The 15,000-nt window shown below is 40.4% G+C and overlaps 2 protein-coding genes across 6 annotated transcripts in view; one reads left to right on the top strand and one right to left on the bottom strand.

Annotated features, from left to right (window-relative positions):
* The window catches only part of si:ch211-230g15.5 (polyhomeotic-like protein 3), a 16,170-nt gene extending 5,810 nt beyond the window's left edge, over positions 1 to 10,360 (bottom strand). The window contains exons 1-6 of one of the 3 annotated variants that reach the window (XM_062020765.1): positions 9,638 to 10,359; positions 9,443 to 9,536; positions 4,545 to 5,069; positions 3,192 to 3,344; positions 2,980 to 3,066; positions 2,707 to 2,914 (exon numbers count right to left, since the gene is read on the bottom strand). In XM_062020765.1, the coding sequence (XP_061876749.1) occupies positions 2,707 to 2,914; positions 2,980 to 3,066; positions 3,192 to 3,344; positions 4,545 to 5,051 (955 nt within the window). In that variant the 5' untranslated portion in view covers positions 5,052 to 5,069; positions 9,443 to 9,536; positions 9,638 to 10,359. Of the gene's footprint in view, positions 1 to 2,706; positions 2,915 to 2,979; positions 3,067 to 3,191; positions 3,345 to 4,544; positions 5,070 to 9,442; positions 9,537 to 9,637 lie in introns of all 3 variants that reach the window. The other 2 variants (XM_062020767.1, XM_062020764.1) reach the window with 2 other exon arrangements.
* zgc:194621 (uncharacterized protein LOC795037 homolog) overlaps positions 9,624 to 15,000 on the top strand; it is a 9,700-nt gene continuing 4,323 nt past the window's right edge. Inside the window, exons 1-4 of one of the 3 annotated variants that reach the window (XR_009821117.1) lie at positions 9,624 to 12,035; positions 12,310 to 12,368; positions 12,442 to 12,525; positions 13,482 to 13,550. Coding sequence is in view for 2 of the 3 variants with exons in the window: in XM_062020768.1 (XP_061876752.1) it covers positions 11,725 to 12,035; positions 12,310 to 12,368; positions 12,442 to 12,525 (454 nt within the window). In the remaining variant the exon portion in view is untranslated. The remainder of the gene's footprint in view (positions 12,036 to 12,309; positions 12,369 to 12,441; positions 12,526 to 13,481; positions 13,551 to 15,000) is intronic. The other 2 variants (XM_062020768.1, XM_062020769.1) reach the window with 2 other exon arrangements.

The following is a 15,000-nucleotide window of genomic DNA, read 5'->3' as shown; positions in this document are numbered from 1 at the left end:
AGCATCGATAACTTGTTTATAGAAGTTTTCCTTATTTTCTTTCTTCAGTTTTAAAAGTCTCTCTGTCTCGATGGAGATATTCCTTTAATTATTACCTCCTGCTTCGATTGAAAGTCCAGTTTAGAAAACTGTTTTATTTTAGATACCGGTATGTAATCCTCCATGTTAAAAGTTCAGGCAAGAGGAAAAAAAAGACTATCTGTTGCTGCTTGTTGTCACTTCTTCTGCAGTACCGGTAGTCGCAAGAAGGATCACTAGCGCCCTCTACCACCAGGAGGCGGGAGTCATTTAATGACTCATATTTGACACACGCAGCTACGGTATATTAATAAAACATAGCTGCTTACTGTTCTTTTTAGCATACCGTACCGGTATTCAATAGCTTGTACCTTAAATCCTATTGAATAGCTCTTAATCTTTTTTCCTTTGTGCGATTGCAAACTACTGAAATCAGCTTCCTCCATTTTGAAAATGAGGACAGGTAAATCGTCACTCGTGACGTAACGAGTTTGATCCGGCGGAAGTTCTAGCCATATGCTAAATATTTTGCGAAACGAGTTTCACCCGGCGAAATTCTAGACATGCGGTAATAAAATTAATATTTTGCGAAACGAATTTGATCCGGCGTTAATCCTGAACCGGCGATAAGGCCAAGCATGCGTTCATTATTTTGCGAAATGAGTTTGACCTGGCTGTAATTCTAGACGTGCGAATACTATATTCCCTGCGCCAATTCAAGGAAATACGGTATTCAATTAACCGCATGGACTAAGGAATGAATGTACTTAGCACCAGGTCAAACAAACATTGCCATTAGCAGCTGTGGCTGTAGACCAGGGGTGTCCAAAACGCGGCCAGGGGCCGTTTGCGTACATTCTGAAAATACGACGACAAAAACCACATCACAAGTGGAATAAAAAAACAAAAATGTGTCCATTAAAGTGAAAAATGTTTTATGTTGACGCTAAAAACTAGGGATGCTTAATGTACTTTTTTCAAGCCGATAACTTCCTGCTTCTCACAATACAATTAACCTAGTTACCGTACATTTTCTCCTACGCTTTCAACCCTGCGGCTTATAAAACGGTGTGGTTAACTTAAGGATACTTCTTCGCGGACAGCCATAAAACAGTTTTCATTAAACACATGCAGGGACGCTTAACAGGTGTGTCATTGTGTGTGCTACGGCGCCATCTTTGGACGATTTCAATCACTGCAGGTGCCTGCAAGTGTTTCATGCTGTTTAAAGCTTTGAACCGGAAGTCGAAATGCCGTCTTCTAATCATCCCAAGCAACGTTTGTAAGTGTTACAATATCACTAAAACAATTCTTACTTACGAAACCGTCTCATGTGCGATGTCTGTAGGTGTGTTTTCATGCATATTTGTACATGCTATCGTAATGTAATGAAGCTAGCGTCGTTGGTATGAGCTAATATGCTAACACAGAGGCGGTCCTGGCTAGATTTGTATTATATAATATGGTAATATTTTATTCTATAATCTTAAATACAAAATGAAATGCAGTATATAAACACCAATGTAAATTGCACAAATCCATGAAGAAAGCTTTAGAAAAAAACTACTCTATAGAGCAGGCGTCCCAAAACTTTTTGACTCCGGGGCAGCATTGGGATAAAAAAAATTGGCTGGGCTGTGTGTATATATGTGTTTATATATATATATATATATACACACACACATACATATGTGTGTATATATATATATATATACATATATATACACACACACACATACATATGTGTATATATATATACACACACATACATATGTGTGTGTATATATATATATATATATATATATATATATATATATATATATATATATATATATATATATATATATATATATATATATATATATATATATATATATATATATATATATATATACACACATATATACACACACACACATACATATGTGTATATATATATATATATATTCCAAGCGCGATGTCACATTATCGATGGGAAAATGCATTTTTAGACAATATGATTTGCCTGAGCTGCTAGGAGACACCGAGAGTAACAAGCGGTAGAAAATGGATTAGAAAGGACAGATTTTTAAAAAAAATAGTAATTAAAAAAAAGATAAAGCTGATTCATCACCTGCTTGTTGTGTTTGTTTAATACACAGTACTGTATAGCACTTTATAATGTTAAAGGTGTACAAACCTTCACTAAAATATGGACTTTTGTCGAGGCAGGAACCCGTTATTCATGTTTACATTGTTTCTTATGGAGAAATTTGCTTCACTATACAAACTTTTTGATTCAGGAACCCTGTTCAAAAACCACTTACGTTTGTAAATGGAGGTTTTACTTTATTGTATTGACTTTTAAAATTAAATCTATCAAAATGGCCCTAAGAGAAAAAGGTTTGGACACCCCTGCAGTGTAGACAAACTGTTAATGTTGTTTTATCTGACCAACGCCACAAGGTGGCAGTAGCTGCTTTTGAAGTATGGAGTGCAGATTTATTTACCTCTGCATGCGCTTTAAAACTTTGGTGGTGTGAAAGTCATGTGTTCAACCTTGTTAGTAAATGATCATGTCGTCAAGTAGAGCAAAGATGTTTCACTTTCTCATGCACTGCAAATCATTTGAAAGTTAAAATTTTTTTTCCCAAAGCCTCTCTAATTACAGCCTGCTTCCTGGCTATAAATAGTGAGTTGGGGACCTACTTGGAGGGGGCACGGCCAGGTGGCGACCCGGCGTGGCCGAGCTCTCCGTCGTCGTGGTGCTGGCTGGCGGTCGCGGCCGCAGAGGTGGAAAGAGCGCCGTTTGAGGCCTGGAAAGGGGAGGCAACAACGAGGAGGGTGGCTTGAGACAAAGAGAGGGCGGGATGGCGAGGGCCCCCGGGGGCGGCGGCCTCAAGGTGAGACTCTGCAGCTGAGAGAGGACAAAAGGACGTTCAACACATGGTCCAGAAGTGGCGTTGCAGTCCGACGGCTCACCTGAGCTGAGGCGGGGTTAGCGGAGGGAGCGGAGGACGAAGAGGAGGAGGAGGAAGGACCAGGTCGCATTGCGGATGTGAGAATGAGCTGCAGGGGAAAAAGGATATACAGATTTATTGATATGACAGGAAACCTCTCATGATGCCTTCATGGTCACCATGGACACACCAGCATCCCCATGAGACATTCGTGTCTTCGCTTTTTTTGTTTACCATCTGAGCTCGTAGCAGCACCTGGTCTTGTCCAGACCCCTTGAGACCTTTCCCCAGGAGCAAGGCCTGCTGGGACGCCCTCTGCCTGACAGCGCTGGCGCTCTGATTGGTTCGCACGATGCCGGCGGAGCTCACGGGAAGAGGCTGCGACGCCTTGGGCAGAGAGAATCCACCATGTTTGACAGGGTATTGATGATACCTTTTAGGCTGCAACGAGTCATCCATTCATTTGACTCAATAAAAGGTAAAAGAAGAAATATAGATGTAAAGTACGTTTAAAAAAGTAAAAGAAGATAAATAGAAGGTAAAAGTAGGTAAATAGAAGGTAAATAAAAAGATAAAAGAAGGAAAAGAGACAGTAAAATAACTAAATAAAAGGTTAAAAAAAAGATAAAAAGTAAAAGATAAATAAAAGGTATAAGAAAATAAAAACTAAAAGGTCAATATAAGGGAAATATAAAGTAAATAAAAAGGTAAAAGTAGGTCAATAGAGGTAAATAACTGGCAAAAAATAAATGGAAGGTAAAATTGAAGGTAAATTAAAGTTAAATAAAAAGGTAGAAGTCAATTAAAAGGTAAAATAAGGTTCAAAGGGCAATTGGAAGATAAGGTAAATAAAAGGTAAAATAAGTAAATAGGTAAAAGCAGGTAAATAAAAGGTAAAGGAAGGAATACAGAAGGTACACAATGGCAATAAAAGCTTAAATAAAGTAAATAGAAGTTAAATTAAGTAAATAAAAGCCAAAATAAGAAATAAAGATAGTAAAAGAAGTAAATAAAAGGTAAAACAAGATACATATGAAGGTAAAAAAGGTAAATAAATGGCAAAATACGATAAATAGAAGGTAAAGAAAGACAAATGGAAGGTAAACTAAAACAAATTGAAGGTAAAAAAAGGACTACAAGTGGTAAAGGGAGTAAATAAAAGGTAAAATAAGTTAAATAAAAGTTAATTAGAAGGTAAAGGGAGTTAAATATGAGGTAAAAATGGATATAAAAAGTAAAATGAAAAGGCAAATAAAAGGTAAAAGAATGTAAATAACAGGTAAAATAAGGTAGGAGATGGTCAAAAAAGATAAATAGAAAAAGGTACATTGACGTTAGCTGGAAGGTAAACATGGAATATAGATGATAAAAAGGTACATAAAAGTTTAAAAAAAAAAGAATATAGAAGAAGGTAAAATAAGGAATATAGAAGGTAAAGAAGGTTATAACTACAAAATATTTGTTTATTTTAACTATTTTCCCCAAAATACAAATTGAAGCTAAAAAGTGTGTTTTATCTGATGAATCCAACAAACTCATCGATGGATTACTAAAATAATAATACTAATACATTTAGAGGAACACTACCTGTCTCCCAGGTGGACTGGCCGGAGTGTGGAAGGGTGTGATTGTGTTGGAGGTCGGCGTGGAAACGGTCCTGGTGTCCCCATTGGTCAGCGTGGTGGAAGTCTTTGTTGACAAGGTGGTCACTGTTGAAGAGGAAGTGGTAGAAGAAGAAGTGACATCACCAGAGGCGGGAAAGGGACACGACAAAGTTGTTTTCGAGGCGGCGGGAAGGATGGGCCGAGCGTAGGTGCGGAGGGGGGCGCCCGCCGTGGAGGTCAGTTTGGGCGGCGCGGGGACGAGGACGTGCGGGGAGGAAGTCCTGGCCGCCACCATCTTGGGCACGGAGAGGGACGGCGCCGGGGTGAGAGGGGGAGGCGGCGAGGAGGTGACGGGCGTCTGCGAGGGCACCGGGGAGTCCAGCAGCATGGGGTTGGGCGTGAGGCGTGGGGGGGTGGGCGCCGGCGGGTTGGACGGGTCGAAAGCAGGTCCATGTTCTGATTGGCTGGGACCGACCAGCTCCTTGTCCATATTCAAGACTTTAGCAGGCTGGAATACACAAACATCATATTTCACACAGTAAACAAAGGCTGCAGTTGTTGACAAATACATCAATCAAACACGTGATGATGTAACACAATCCAAAATACTCTTTCAGTTTTGTTATTGAGCCGCCACACAGTTTATAGATCATCATCATCATCATCATCATTTATTTGTATTCCTTTCATGAGAATGCATATATACAAGCCATATACAGTTGACACTTTCATTGTTTTTTTGTTTCTTATACATTTCCATGATCAGAAAGGAGCAGATGGAAGAATCAATCAATCAATGTTTATTTATATAGAATGCTATTCTTATATTTATCTGCCCCCTTTTTAACACAAATTATTTTAGATGACTTTATCACTGTTCCCTCCACCAACACCCGAACTCCAACATACTTTTAATTTTTGTTTAAGCATTTTCAAAATGTCACGTTCCAATCAAAATCAAAAATCAGTTTGATATAATTCCAGTTGCCTCTTTTTGTAACTCTTTTTAAATTCAAAAATATTCTTGCAACTTTTTAAGTCTTTCTCTAGAGCAGTGGTTCTTAACCTGGGTTCGGCGGAGGTCAAGACACACTCGACTCATCGTGTAAATATAAACTTCTCCCAAGCTATACATACACTTGGGTAAAACAGAATCCACCCTGTTTGGGTCCCACATCAACCTTAAGAAAGTCAATGACTTCACTATAAAAGTGGGTGACATTGTTATCACCAGGAAAGATGAGGTCACCTACCTAGGTTCCATTCTAGAGGCTAATCTTTCCTGTGATAAAATGGCAACCAAGGTCATCAAAAAGGTCAACCAACGAACGAGATTTCTCTACAGAATCTCCTCTCTGGTCAACAAAAGCACCATGAGGATTCTGGCGGGAACTCTCATTCAACCCTTTTTCGATTACGCATGCACCTCCTGGTACCCTAGCACCTCCAAAACCCTCAAATCTAAACTCCAAACATCCCAGAACAAGCTAGTCAGATTACTTCTAGACCTCCACCCCAGATCCCACATCACTCCTACCCACTTCTCCAAAGTGGGCTGGCTCAGGGTGGAGGACAGAGTAAAACAACTTGCACTGAGCCTAGTCTATAAAATCCACTACACCTCCCTGATACCGAAGTACATGTCAAACTACTTCCTTAATGTAAATGACCGCCATAACCACAACACCAGGGGGAGCTCCAATAACCACGTTAAACCCAGATTCCGAACTAACAAAGGTCTTAACTCCTTCTCTTTCTATGCCACAACAATGTGGAATGCACTCCAAACAGGTGTAAAAGAAAGGGCATCTCTATCCTCCTTCAAAACTGCACTAAAAGTACAACTCCAGGCAACTTCAACCCTAAACTAACACCCTCCCCGGATTGTTAATAATCAAATGTAAACAATCAAATGTAGATACTTTTTCTTATGCTTATGCCTTCTGATCTCTCTCTCTCTCTCTCTCTCTCTCTCTCTCTCTCTCTCTCTCTCTCTCTCTCTCTCTCTCTGTCTCTCTCTCTCTCTCTGCTGTAAATATCCTACCAAGTCAGACCTACTCTGTTCTCAATTGTTGATGACTGATGATAACAACCAAACCTACCCCCCCACCACACTCCGGATTGTAAATAATTAAATGTGATTATCTTGTGAGATGACTGTATTATGATAGTATATATCTGATAGTATATATCTGTATCATGAATCAATTTAAGTGGACCCCGACTTAAACAAGTTGAAAAACTTATTCGGGTGTTACCATTTAGTGGTCAATTGTACGGAATATGTACGTCACTGTGCAACCTACTAATAAAAGTCTCAATCAATCAATCAATCGGCGTATTACGGATACGGCAACAGCAGAAGTCACACTGATTTGCAGGTGTGTAATTTGTAAAAACATGGTAACACTTTAGTATGGGGAACATATTCAATATTAATTAGTTGCTTAGTAACATGCAAATTAGTAACATATTGGCTCTTAACTAGTCATTATTAAGTACTTATTAATGCCTTATTCGGCATGGCCTTATTATAACCCTGACCCTGGCCCTAACCCTCTAACCCTAACCAAATAACTCTAAATTAAGTCTTTGTTACTTAGAATATGTTCCCCATACTAAAGTGTTACCAAAAACATATAACTTTGTCTTGAATTTGAAAAAAAACATTTTATTTTTCACTAAAGAAGGGTTCGGTGAATGCGCATATGAAACTGCTGGGGTTCGGTACCTCCAACAAGGTTAAGAACCACTGCTTTAGAGAATTCCATGCTTTCACACCAGCAACAGACAAGCACATTTGTTTCAAATTTGTTCGCACTCTTGGATGTTTAAAGTCATACGGCCTTCTATGGTTCTCATCTTCAGACGTAAACGCGAATAACTTTTGTAAGTCCTTCGGAAGAACTTTATTTCTAGCTTTGAACATCACTAATAGAGTATGCAATTCTACATTGTCTTTTAGTTGTAATAATCCTGACCTAATGAAGAGTGGATTTGTGTGGTCTCTGTATCCTACTGTAAAAATGATACGAATTGCTCTTTTCTGTGAAAGAAATAAAGGCATTATGTTGCTGTGATATATATTTCCCCATATTTCTGCACAATAATTGAAATAAGGTAGAATAATTGAGCAATATAACATTCTCATTGTATTTAAACAGGAAACTGTACTTAACCTTGTTCAAAATAAATAAGCTTTTAGATCAGTGGTTCTTAACCTTGTTGGAGGTACCGAACCCCACCAGTTTCATATGCGCATTCACCGAACCCTTCTTTAGTGAAAAAAAAAAAAAAAAATTTTTTTCAAATTCAAGACAAAGTTATATGTTTTTGGTAACACTTTAGTATGGGGAACACATTCTAAGTAAAAAAGACTTAATTTAGAGTTTTTTGGACACTAGGGGAACATATTCTAAGTAGAGATGTCCGATATTATCGGCCAATAAATGCTTTAAAATGTAATATCGGAAATTATCGGTATCGGTTTTTTATTATCGGTATCGGTTTTTGTTTTTTTTAAAATTAAATCAACATAAAAAACACAAGTTGTTTTTAATTTATTTATCTTATTTTATGTTATTATTTCTATTTTTAAAAGGACCTCATCTTCACCATACATGGTTGTCCAAATTAGGCATAATAATGTGTTAATTCCACGACTGTATATATCGGTATCGGTTGATATCGGTATCGGTAATTAAGAGTTGGACAGTATCGGAATATCAGATATCGGCAAAGAGCCATTATCGGACATCCCTAATTCTAAGTAATAAAGACTTAATTTAGAGTTATTTGGTTAGGGTTAGGGCCAGGGTTAGAGGTTCAGGGTTATAATAAGGCATTACTAAGTACTTAATAATGACTAGTTAAGAGCCGATTTCTTACTAATTTGCATGTTAATAAGCAACTAATTAATGGTGAATATGTTCCCCATACTAAAGTGTTACCATGTTTTTATTACTGGTGCACAAAATGAACCGTGCATGAACATCACCTTGTTCAAAGAACAAAACCAACACAGTGCATAAACTCACAACAAATTACACACCTGCAAACCAGTCAGCTGTTGCCGTATCCGTAATACGCCGATAGGGAGAAGTTTGCATTTACACCAGTGGTTCTTAACCTGGGTTCGATCGAACCCTAGGGGTTCGGTGAGTCGGCCTCAGGGGTTCGGCGGAGGTCAAAACACACCCGACTCATCGTGTAAATACAAACTTCTCCCTATCGGCGTATTACCGATACGGCAACAGGTGTGTAATTTGTTGTGAGTTTATGCACTGTGTTGGTTTTGTTGTTTGAACAAGGTGATGTTCATGCACGGTTCATTTTGTGCACCAGTAAAAAAAAACATGCTAACACTTTAGTATGGGGAACATATTCACCATTAATTAGTTACTCATTAACATGCAAATTAGTAACATATTGGCTCTTAACTAGTCATTATTAAGTACTTATTAATGCCTTATACCCTAACCCTAACCAAATAACTCTAAATTAAGTCTTTATTACTTAGAATATGTTCCCCTAGTGTCCAAATAACTCTAAATTAAGTCTTTTTTACTTAGAATATGTTCCCCATACTAAAGTGTTACCAAAAACATAACTTTGTCTTGAATTTGAAAAAAAAACAAAACATTTTATTTTTCACTAAAGAAGGGTTCGGTGAATGCGCATATGAAACTGCTGGGGTTCGGTACCTCCAACAAGGTTAAGAACCACTGCTTTACACGATGAGTCGGGTGTGTTTTGACCTCCGCCGAACCCCTAGGGTTCGATCGAACCCCGGTTAAGAACCACTGTTTTAGATAGATGATGAACATTCAAAACAACATGGCGGTGTGTCCACTTGTAACCCCGCCATCCGAGTGTGCACACCTGGTTGCGGGGGAACACGCAGGCTGGGGAAAAGCAGGTGCACGTCCACGTCCACGCATGGCGGCCAGATGCGAAGGTGTGATGTGGACGCAGACTGACACGCGTATAAAAAATATGGAGGAATAAAAAACAAACATGGAGGCAGGCCTCGGCTAGCGGAAGTGTGAGGGTGACAACAACGCGCGGTCTTCTTACCTCCCGATATCAGCGCGTCGCGGCCGGGTCTTCCATCCGAGCCAGGGTGCATGTTTGGATGGGCGTGTTCGACGGCTTCACTTCCTCGTGTGACAGCCAGCCGTGTGACGGCCAAGTGCGCGTCAGCCAGCCGCCACACGCACCGTCGTCGCCCGCCCACCGCCTCCTCCTCCTCCGGAGCTCACCCGCCTACTCGTCCGTCAATGGCTGCGCGGAGCAAAGTTAGGCCTGATGCTGCTCGCTCCTCGCTGGCTTCATAATGGCCTCCGGGAGGGGAGGAGGAGCGCGTCAGTCCGCCATTCTCTCTCTCCCGCCTCTCTCTATCCACACCTGCGGGCTCGGTGGGCGTGAACTCGGGCCGGCCGGAGGCTCCCGTGAGGCCGCCAGAAGTGTCAACTCGGCCCCGCTGGTGGAGCTCCGGTGACGTGACGGGAGAATGGTGTTCACTGAGGCGGCACAGCACCACTCACCGCTCCGGAGGACTACCGGAAATAAAATAGAAGAGACTCTCGCCTCTTTTCGCTCATTCACTTCTTTAAAATAACCTCAGTTCCACACCGGAAGTAAAAGTAGCAGCCATGCTAATTCTTATGTCATTCATTGACTTTACTAAACATCCCTTCGCTTGCGAAAAAAATCACCTACTTTTTAAAACATCTACAAAATGTTAATGTTATGTTTTTAAAATAAAACTAGTACTAATTTAATCTATAATTAGCATCCTGACTGGAAGACTTCCTCAAACAGACGAGCGTACTAGATGACGTGTCACACGCTGATTGGCTAGTTGGGCAAGACACGGAACTGACTTTGACAGACAACGAATAACACAACAACGTAACAATATATACATGATTCAATTAAACATCTTTTTTTTTGTTTTACATTTATTGCCGGGCTTTAGTAAAGTTAACACCAAATCTAAGGGGGTAGCCATTGTCAACTAACAAAAAACTGCTGCGTCACTCGGCGACTGGATTTTTAATCTGCACCTTTGTCAAACTGATGACATGACATGTGGGACTAACCGGAAACAAGCTCTTCAAAATAATAGTATTATAGAAACTTTCATGTACAAAACGGGGAGAAAGATAGTTTTATAGTTGCTCCTCTGAAAACCAAATTAGGGATAGGTTAGGTTACCTTAAAGTGTATACATCTAATGAAATCACACATATGTTTATTATATATTAAGATTCAATTTATTGTTAGTACTGTAACCCAGTGGTCCCCAACCATCGGGCCGCGGCCCGGTACCAGTCCGTGGACCGATTGGTACCGGGCCGCACAAGAAATTAAAAAAAAAAAAAAATTATTGGTATTTTTTAAATGTTTTTATTAAATCAACATAAAAAACACAATATGTACATAATATATCAATATAGATTAATTGTAGTGGAGCGGAGGTTTTTAAAAGAAGGTCAATAAAGAGGTCCCCGTGTAAACTGGAGCCTCCGTGTTTCTTATTTTGTAATTTCATACAGTATAGGCGATATTTATAAACCCTCGGTTACTTACAACGTGTCATCACTTCCGCTCTTAGCGCCTTCAAAATAAGAGCTCAAGGCATATACTGTATAACAGCATATTAAAGAAACAGGAACTTAACATCACAAAGAGGAAAGCCCATAAAAATAGGTTACAGTACACTTGCATAAAAAAACACTGGGTAACGAAATATCGTTTAACGTCAAATTTACAGTATTTATGTATGAACAGAAAAAAAAGTTTGATTATTTAGAAATATATAAACTACATGTAATAATAGAGATTACTACATATACATAATAAATTACATGAACTTGCACATTTTAAATGTATAAGTTTGTGTGTGTCCCTGCCCTTTGTGTTCATTGGCATGTATTAATTACATTGACGGTTTAGAATGTGTGACTTTTATTGTGAAGGTTCTGACCAGAAGTCCTACTTAAGCTTGTATCCAACTTTTCAGAGGCGTTAATGTGGTTTGAGCTCCATAGCAACCAGATGACTGACACATAAAAGTGGACTACATAGTTGGAAAAAGAAGTTATCCCGGTCAGAAGGAGATACTTTTTTTGGAATAGAGAGTCTATAGAAGAAGAAAAATGCATTCCGCAAGGGTTAGCAGACACAAACAGACTTTGGACGTTCCATCAGAGCCAAGAGACAGGACCAAAACGCTCAGAGTGCCCCCGTTGCGTCAAAACAGAGCAGCCAGCTGTCCCAGAGCACCACAGAATGGGGGTCTCTCCGAGGTGAGCTGTGAACGCCGGACCAGGTCCAGCTCCACAGCCCCCAGACCCGACGGACTAAAAGGAAAGCTGGGCTTACATGCACAGTGGCGGGAAGGCAGCGAGGGTCCTGGGCAGATGGGGCGAGGGGGCGTCCAGATTCAGAAGAAGCTTGCAATCCAGAGGTGACACTGGCTTGATTGTGACGTAACTCCATAGTATTTTTGATGTAAAGTATCCTTTTTATGGAAACATCCTGTAATTAAAGGATGTGTGTGTCTTTAGCCGAGGCCATCTGTTGCTCATGTAAACAGCTGAGGATTTGAACTTTGACCTGACTGTAATGCGGATCAAAGGAGACCCCTCAAATCCACTCATGTACACCCCGACTGTTGCACACTCCTCGCATTGCAAAATGATTCTTACGGCTTCAGATGATCACATTTGTGTCTGTTTCAGCCACAAAGCCTTCACCGTTATTCCCCCCGACCCCAAGAAGAGACGGGAGATCCAAAAAAGTGAGTTGCTCTGCACTTGAAACTGTAACTGTTGGCGTGCATGTGTTTGAAGCCCGTGTGCTTGTTGGAGCAGAGGCGGACGCCGAGCTCGCCGCTCTGGAGGAGCTGAGGCTGAGCAGAGCGATGGCATACGTCACCATCCAACCCAGCCGTGTTGGTGAGAAACAAAATAAAGATTGATTTTGTTTTGTCGTCAACTACCCAGTTTTTCGGACCATAGGGCGCACCGGGTCTCGGGTCTATGGTCATACAAAAGGCGCATCAAAGGGGTCATATTATCGTTTTTTTTTTCTCTACATTTAAAACACTTCTTTGTGGTCTACATCAGTGTTTTTCAACCACTGTGCCGCGGCACACCGGTGTGCCGTGAGATACAGAATATATAATAATATTTATTGTCATTATATTTGCATATAACGAGATTAAGGACTCCAATTTAAGGTGCGGTAGTGGGAACAAATATGGGGTAAAAATAAATAAATTATAAAATAAAATAAATTACACAACAGGCAATAAAGAAAAAAACTAACAATAGAAATAAACAGACTACTATCCAATAAGAATAATAAGCAATCCTGTACAAAATACAAAACACTATAGAAATACAAAATACTGTACAATATACAGAACAAGACAAGAGTGCCGGAGTAATAAATAACAATCAGTGTCGGACGTATTGCACTCGAAGGGTAATATTGCACAGTAGGGTATTAGGGTAGGATATTGTATAGGGGTGAATTATTATTATAAGTTAGAGTTCAAGATGGTGACAGCTCTGGGAAAGAAGCTGTCTCTGAGCCTGTTTGTTCTGGCTCTGATGCACCTGTAGCGCCTGCCCGATGGTAGCATGTCGAACAGGTGGAAGCCAGGGTGTGTGCTGTCCTTGGTAATGCTTTTTGCTCTGTTGAGGCAGCGGGAGTTGTGTAAATCCTTCAGGGAGGGGAAGGGGAAGCCGATGATTTTTTGTGCAGACTTTATGACCCTCTGAATCGCCTGTTTGTCTGCTTCAGTGCAGCTGGCGTACCACACTGTTATGCAGTACGTCAGCGGGCTCTCGACAGCCGAGCGATAGAAGGTCACCATCAGCTGCCTCTCCTGTCTGTTCTTCCTCAGCACCCTCAGGAAGTGGAGTCTCCGCTGGGCCTTCCGGATGACCGCAGTTGTATTTTGGGTCCAGGAGAGGTCAGTAGATATGAGGGTGCCGAGGAACTTGAAGGAGCTGACTCTCTTCGATTATGTAGTTTCACCTATTTGGGTTAAAAATATTTGGTGCAAAGCAGTAATTATAATCTGCAAATAAAGTGTCGATGCTGTCTAGAGCTCGGCAAAGTAACCGTGTAATACTATTCCATATCAGTAGGTGGCAGCAGGTAGCTAATTGCTTTGTAAACGTCGTGTCTAATGCTTAAACCAAAAATAAACAAAAGGCGAGTGCCCCTAAAAAAGGCATTGAAGCTCAGGAATGGCTATGGAAAACTAAACTAAAACTGAACTGGCTACAAAGTAAACAAAAACAGAATGCTGGACGACAGCAAAGACTTAATGTGGAGCAGAGACAGCGTCCACAAAGTGCATCCGTACAAGACATGACAATCAAGAATTTCCACCCAAAGAAGGATAGCGTCCGCACAACTTAAAATAGTCTCGATTGCTAAAACAAAGCAGGTGCGGGGGAATAGCGCTCAAAGGAAGACATGAAACTGCTACAGGAAAATACCAACAAAACAGGAAAAGCCACCAAAATAGGAGCGCCAGACACTACACACAGGAAAACACCAAAAACTCAAAATAAGTCACAGCTTGATGTCGTGACACTTACTTTGAGACAAGAGCTATAGTGATGCATGCTTGGTTATGGCTTGAATTCATAACCAACAATTGCAACAATTACTTTTTACCGTCAATATCAACTACCGAGTTTACATTTTTTATGTTTTCTGCTGGTGGTGTGCCTACGTATTTTTTCAATTAACAAAAATGTGCCTTGGCTCCAAAAAGGTTGAAAAACACTGCTCTACATAACATGTAATGGTGGTTCTTCCGTCAAAATGTTGCATAGATTGTTTTACGGACCATCTTCAAGCCGCTTTCTGACCATTTCTTCAAGATGCGCCGTTTGGTAGACAGTCTTATTTACGTGCCTCTACTTTGACAGCGTGTTCTTCCCGTCATCATTGTTGCACCGGTAGATTTCAGCGCTTCCATAGTACTGACAGATATAAGTTAGAACTGTACGCTACTTTCTATTAGAAACGGCAACGGCGGAGGATGAACACCCCACAACAAAAGGATAGAGAAAAAGAAGGAGCTTATTGACTACGGCTCAGACTACAACGCACATTTTCGGGACTTATGCAGATCCCAAATACACATCAGCAGGTACTAATAGGTAAGAAAAGTTGGTTTTGCATAATATTGTGAAAAAAAACGGTGAATAATGTCTCCTAATAGGTGCCATTTTGGGGTCCTTATACACACACCATAATAAAACCCGCATGTTGAAGCACAGTACGTCTGACTATGAGAGCCGTAATACTTTGACAATCCATCAAGCAGTGCGGCTTCGTAGCTTACCAAAGTCGTACTAAAACACTTCAACAGGTTTTTGAGCGCTGCGTGTAATGTTCTCTAT

This window comes from Entelurus aequoreus, linkage group LG15 (genome assembly GCF_033978785.1).
Source record: "Entelurus aequoreus isolate RoL-2023_Sb linkage group LG15, RoL_Eaeq_v1.1, whole genome shotgun sequence".
Lineage (NCBI taxonomy): Eukaryota > Metazoa > Chordata > Actinopteri > Syngnathiformes > Syngnathidae > Entelurus > Entelurus aequoreus.
This window is presented reverse-complemented; position numbering and strand designations above follow the sequence as displayed.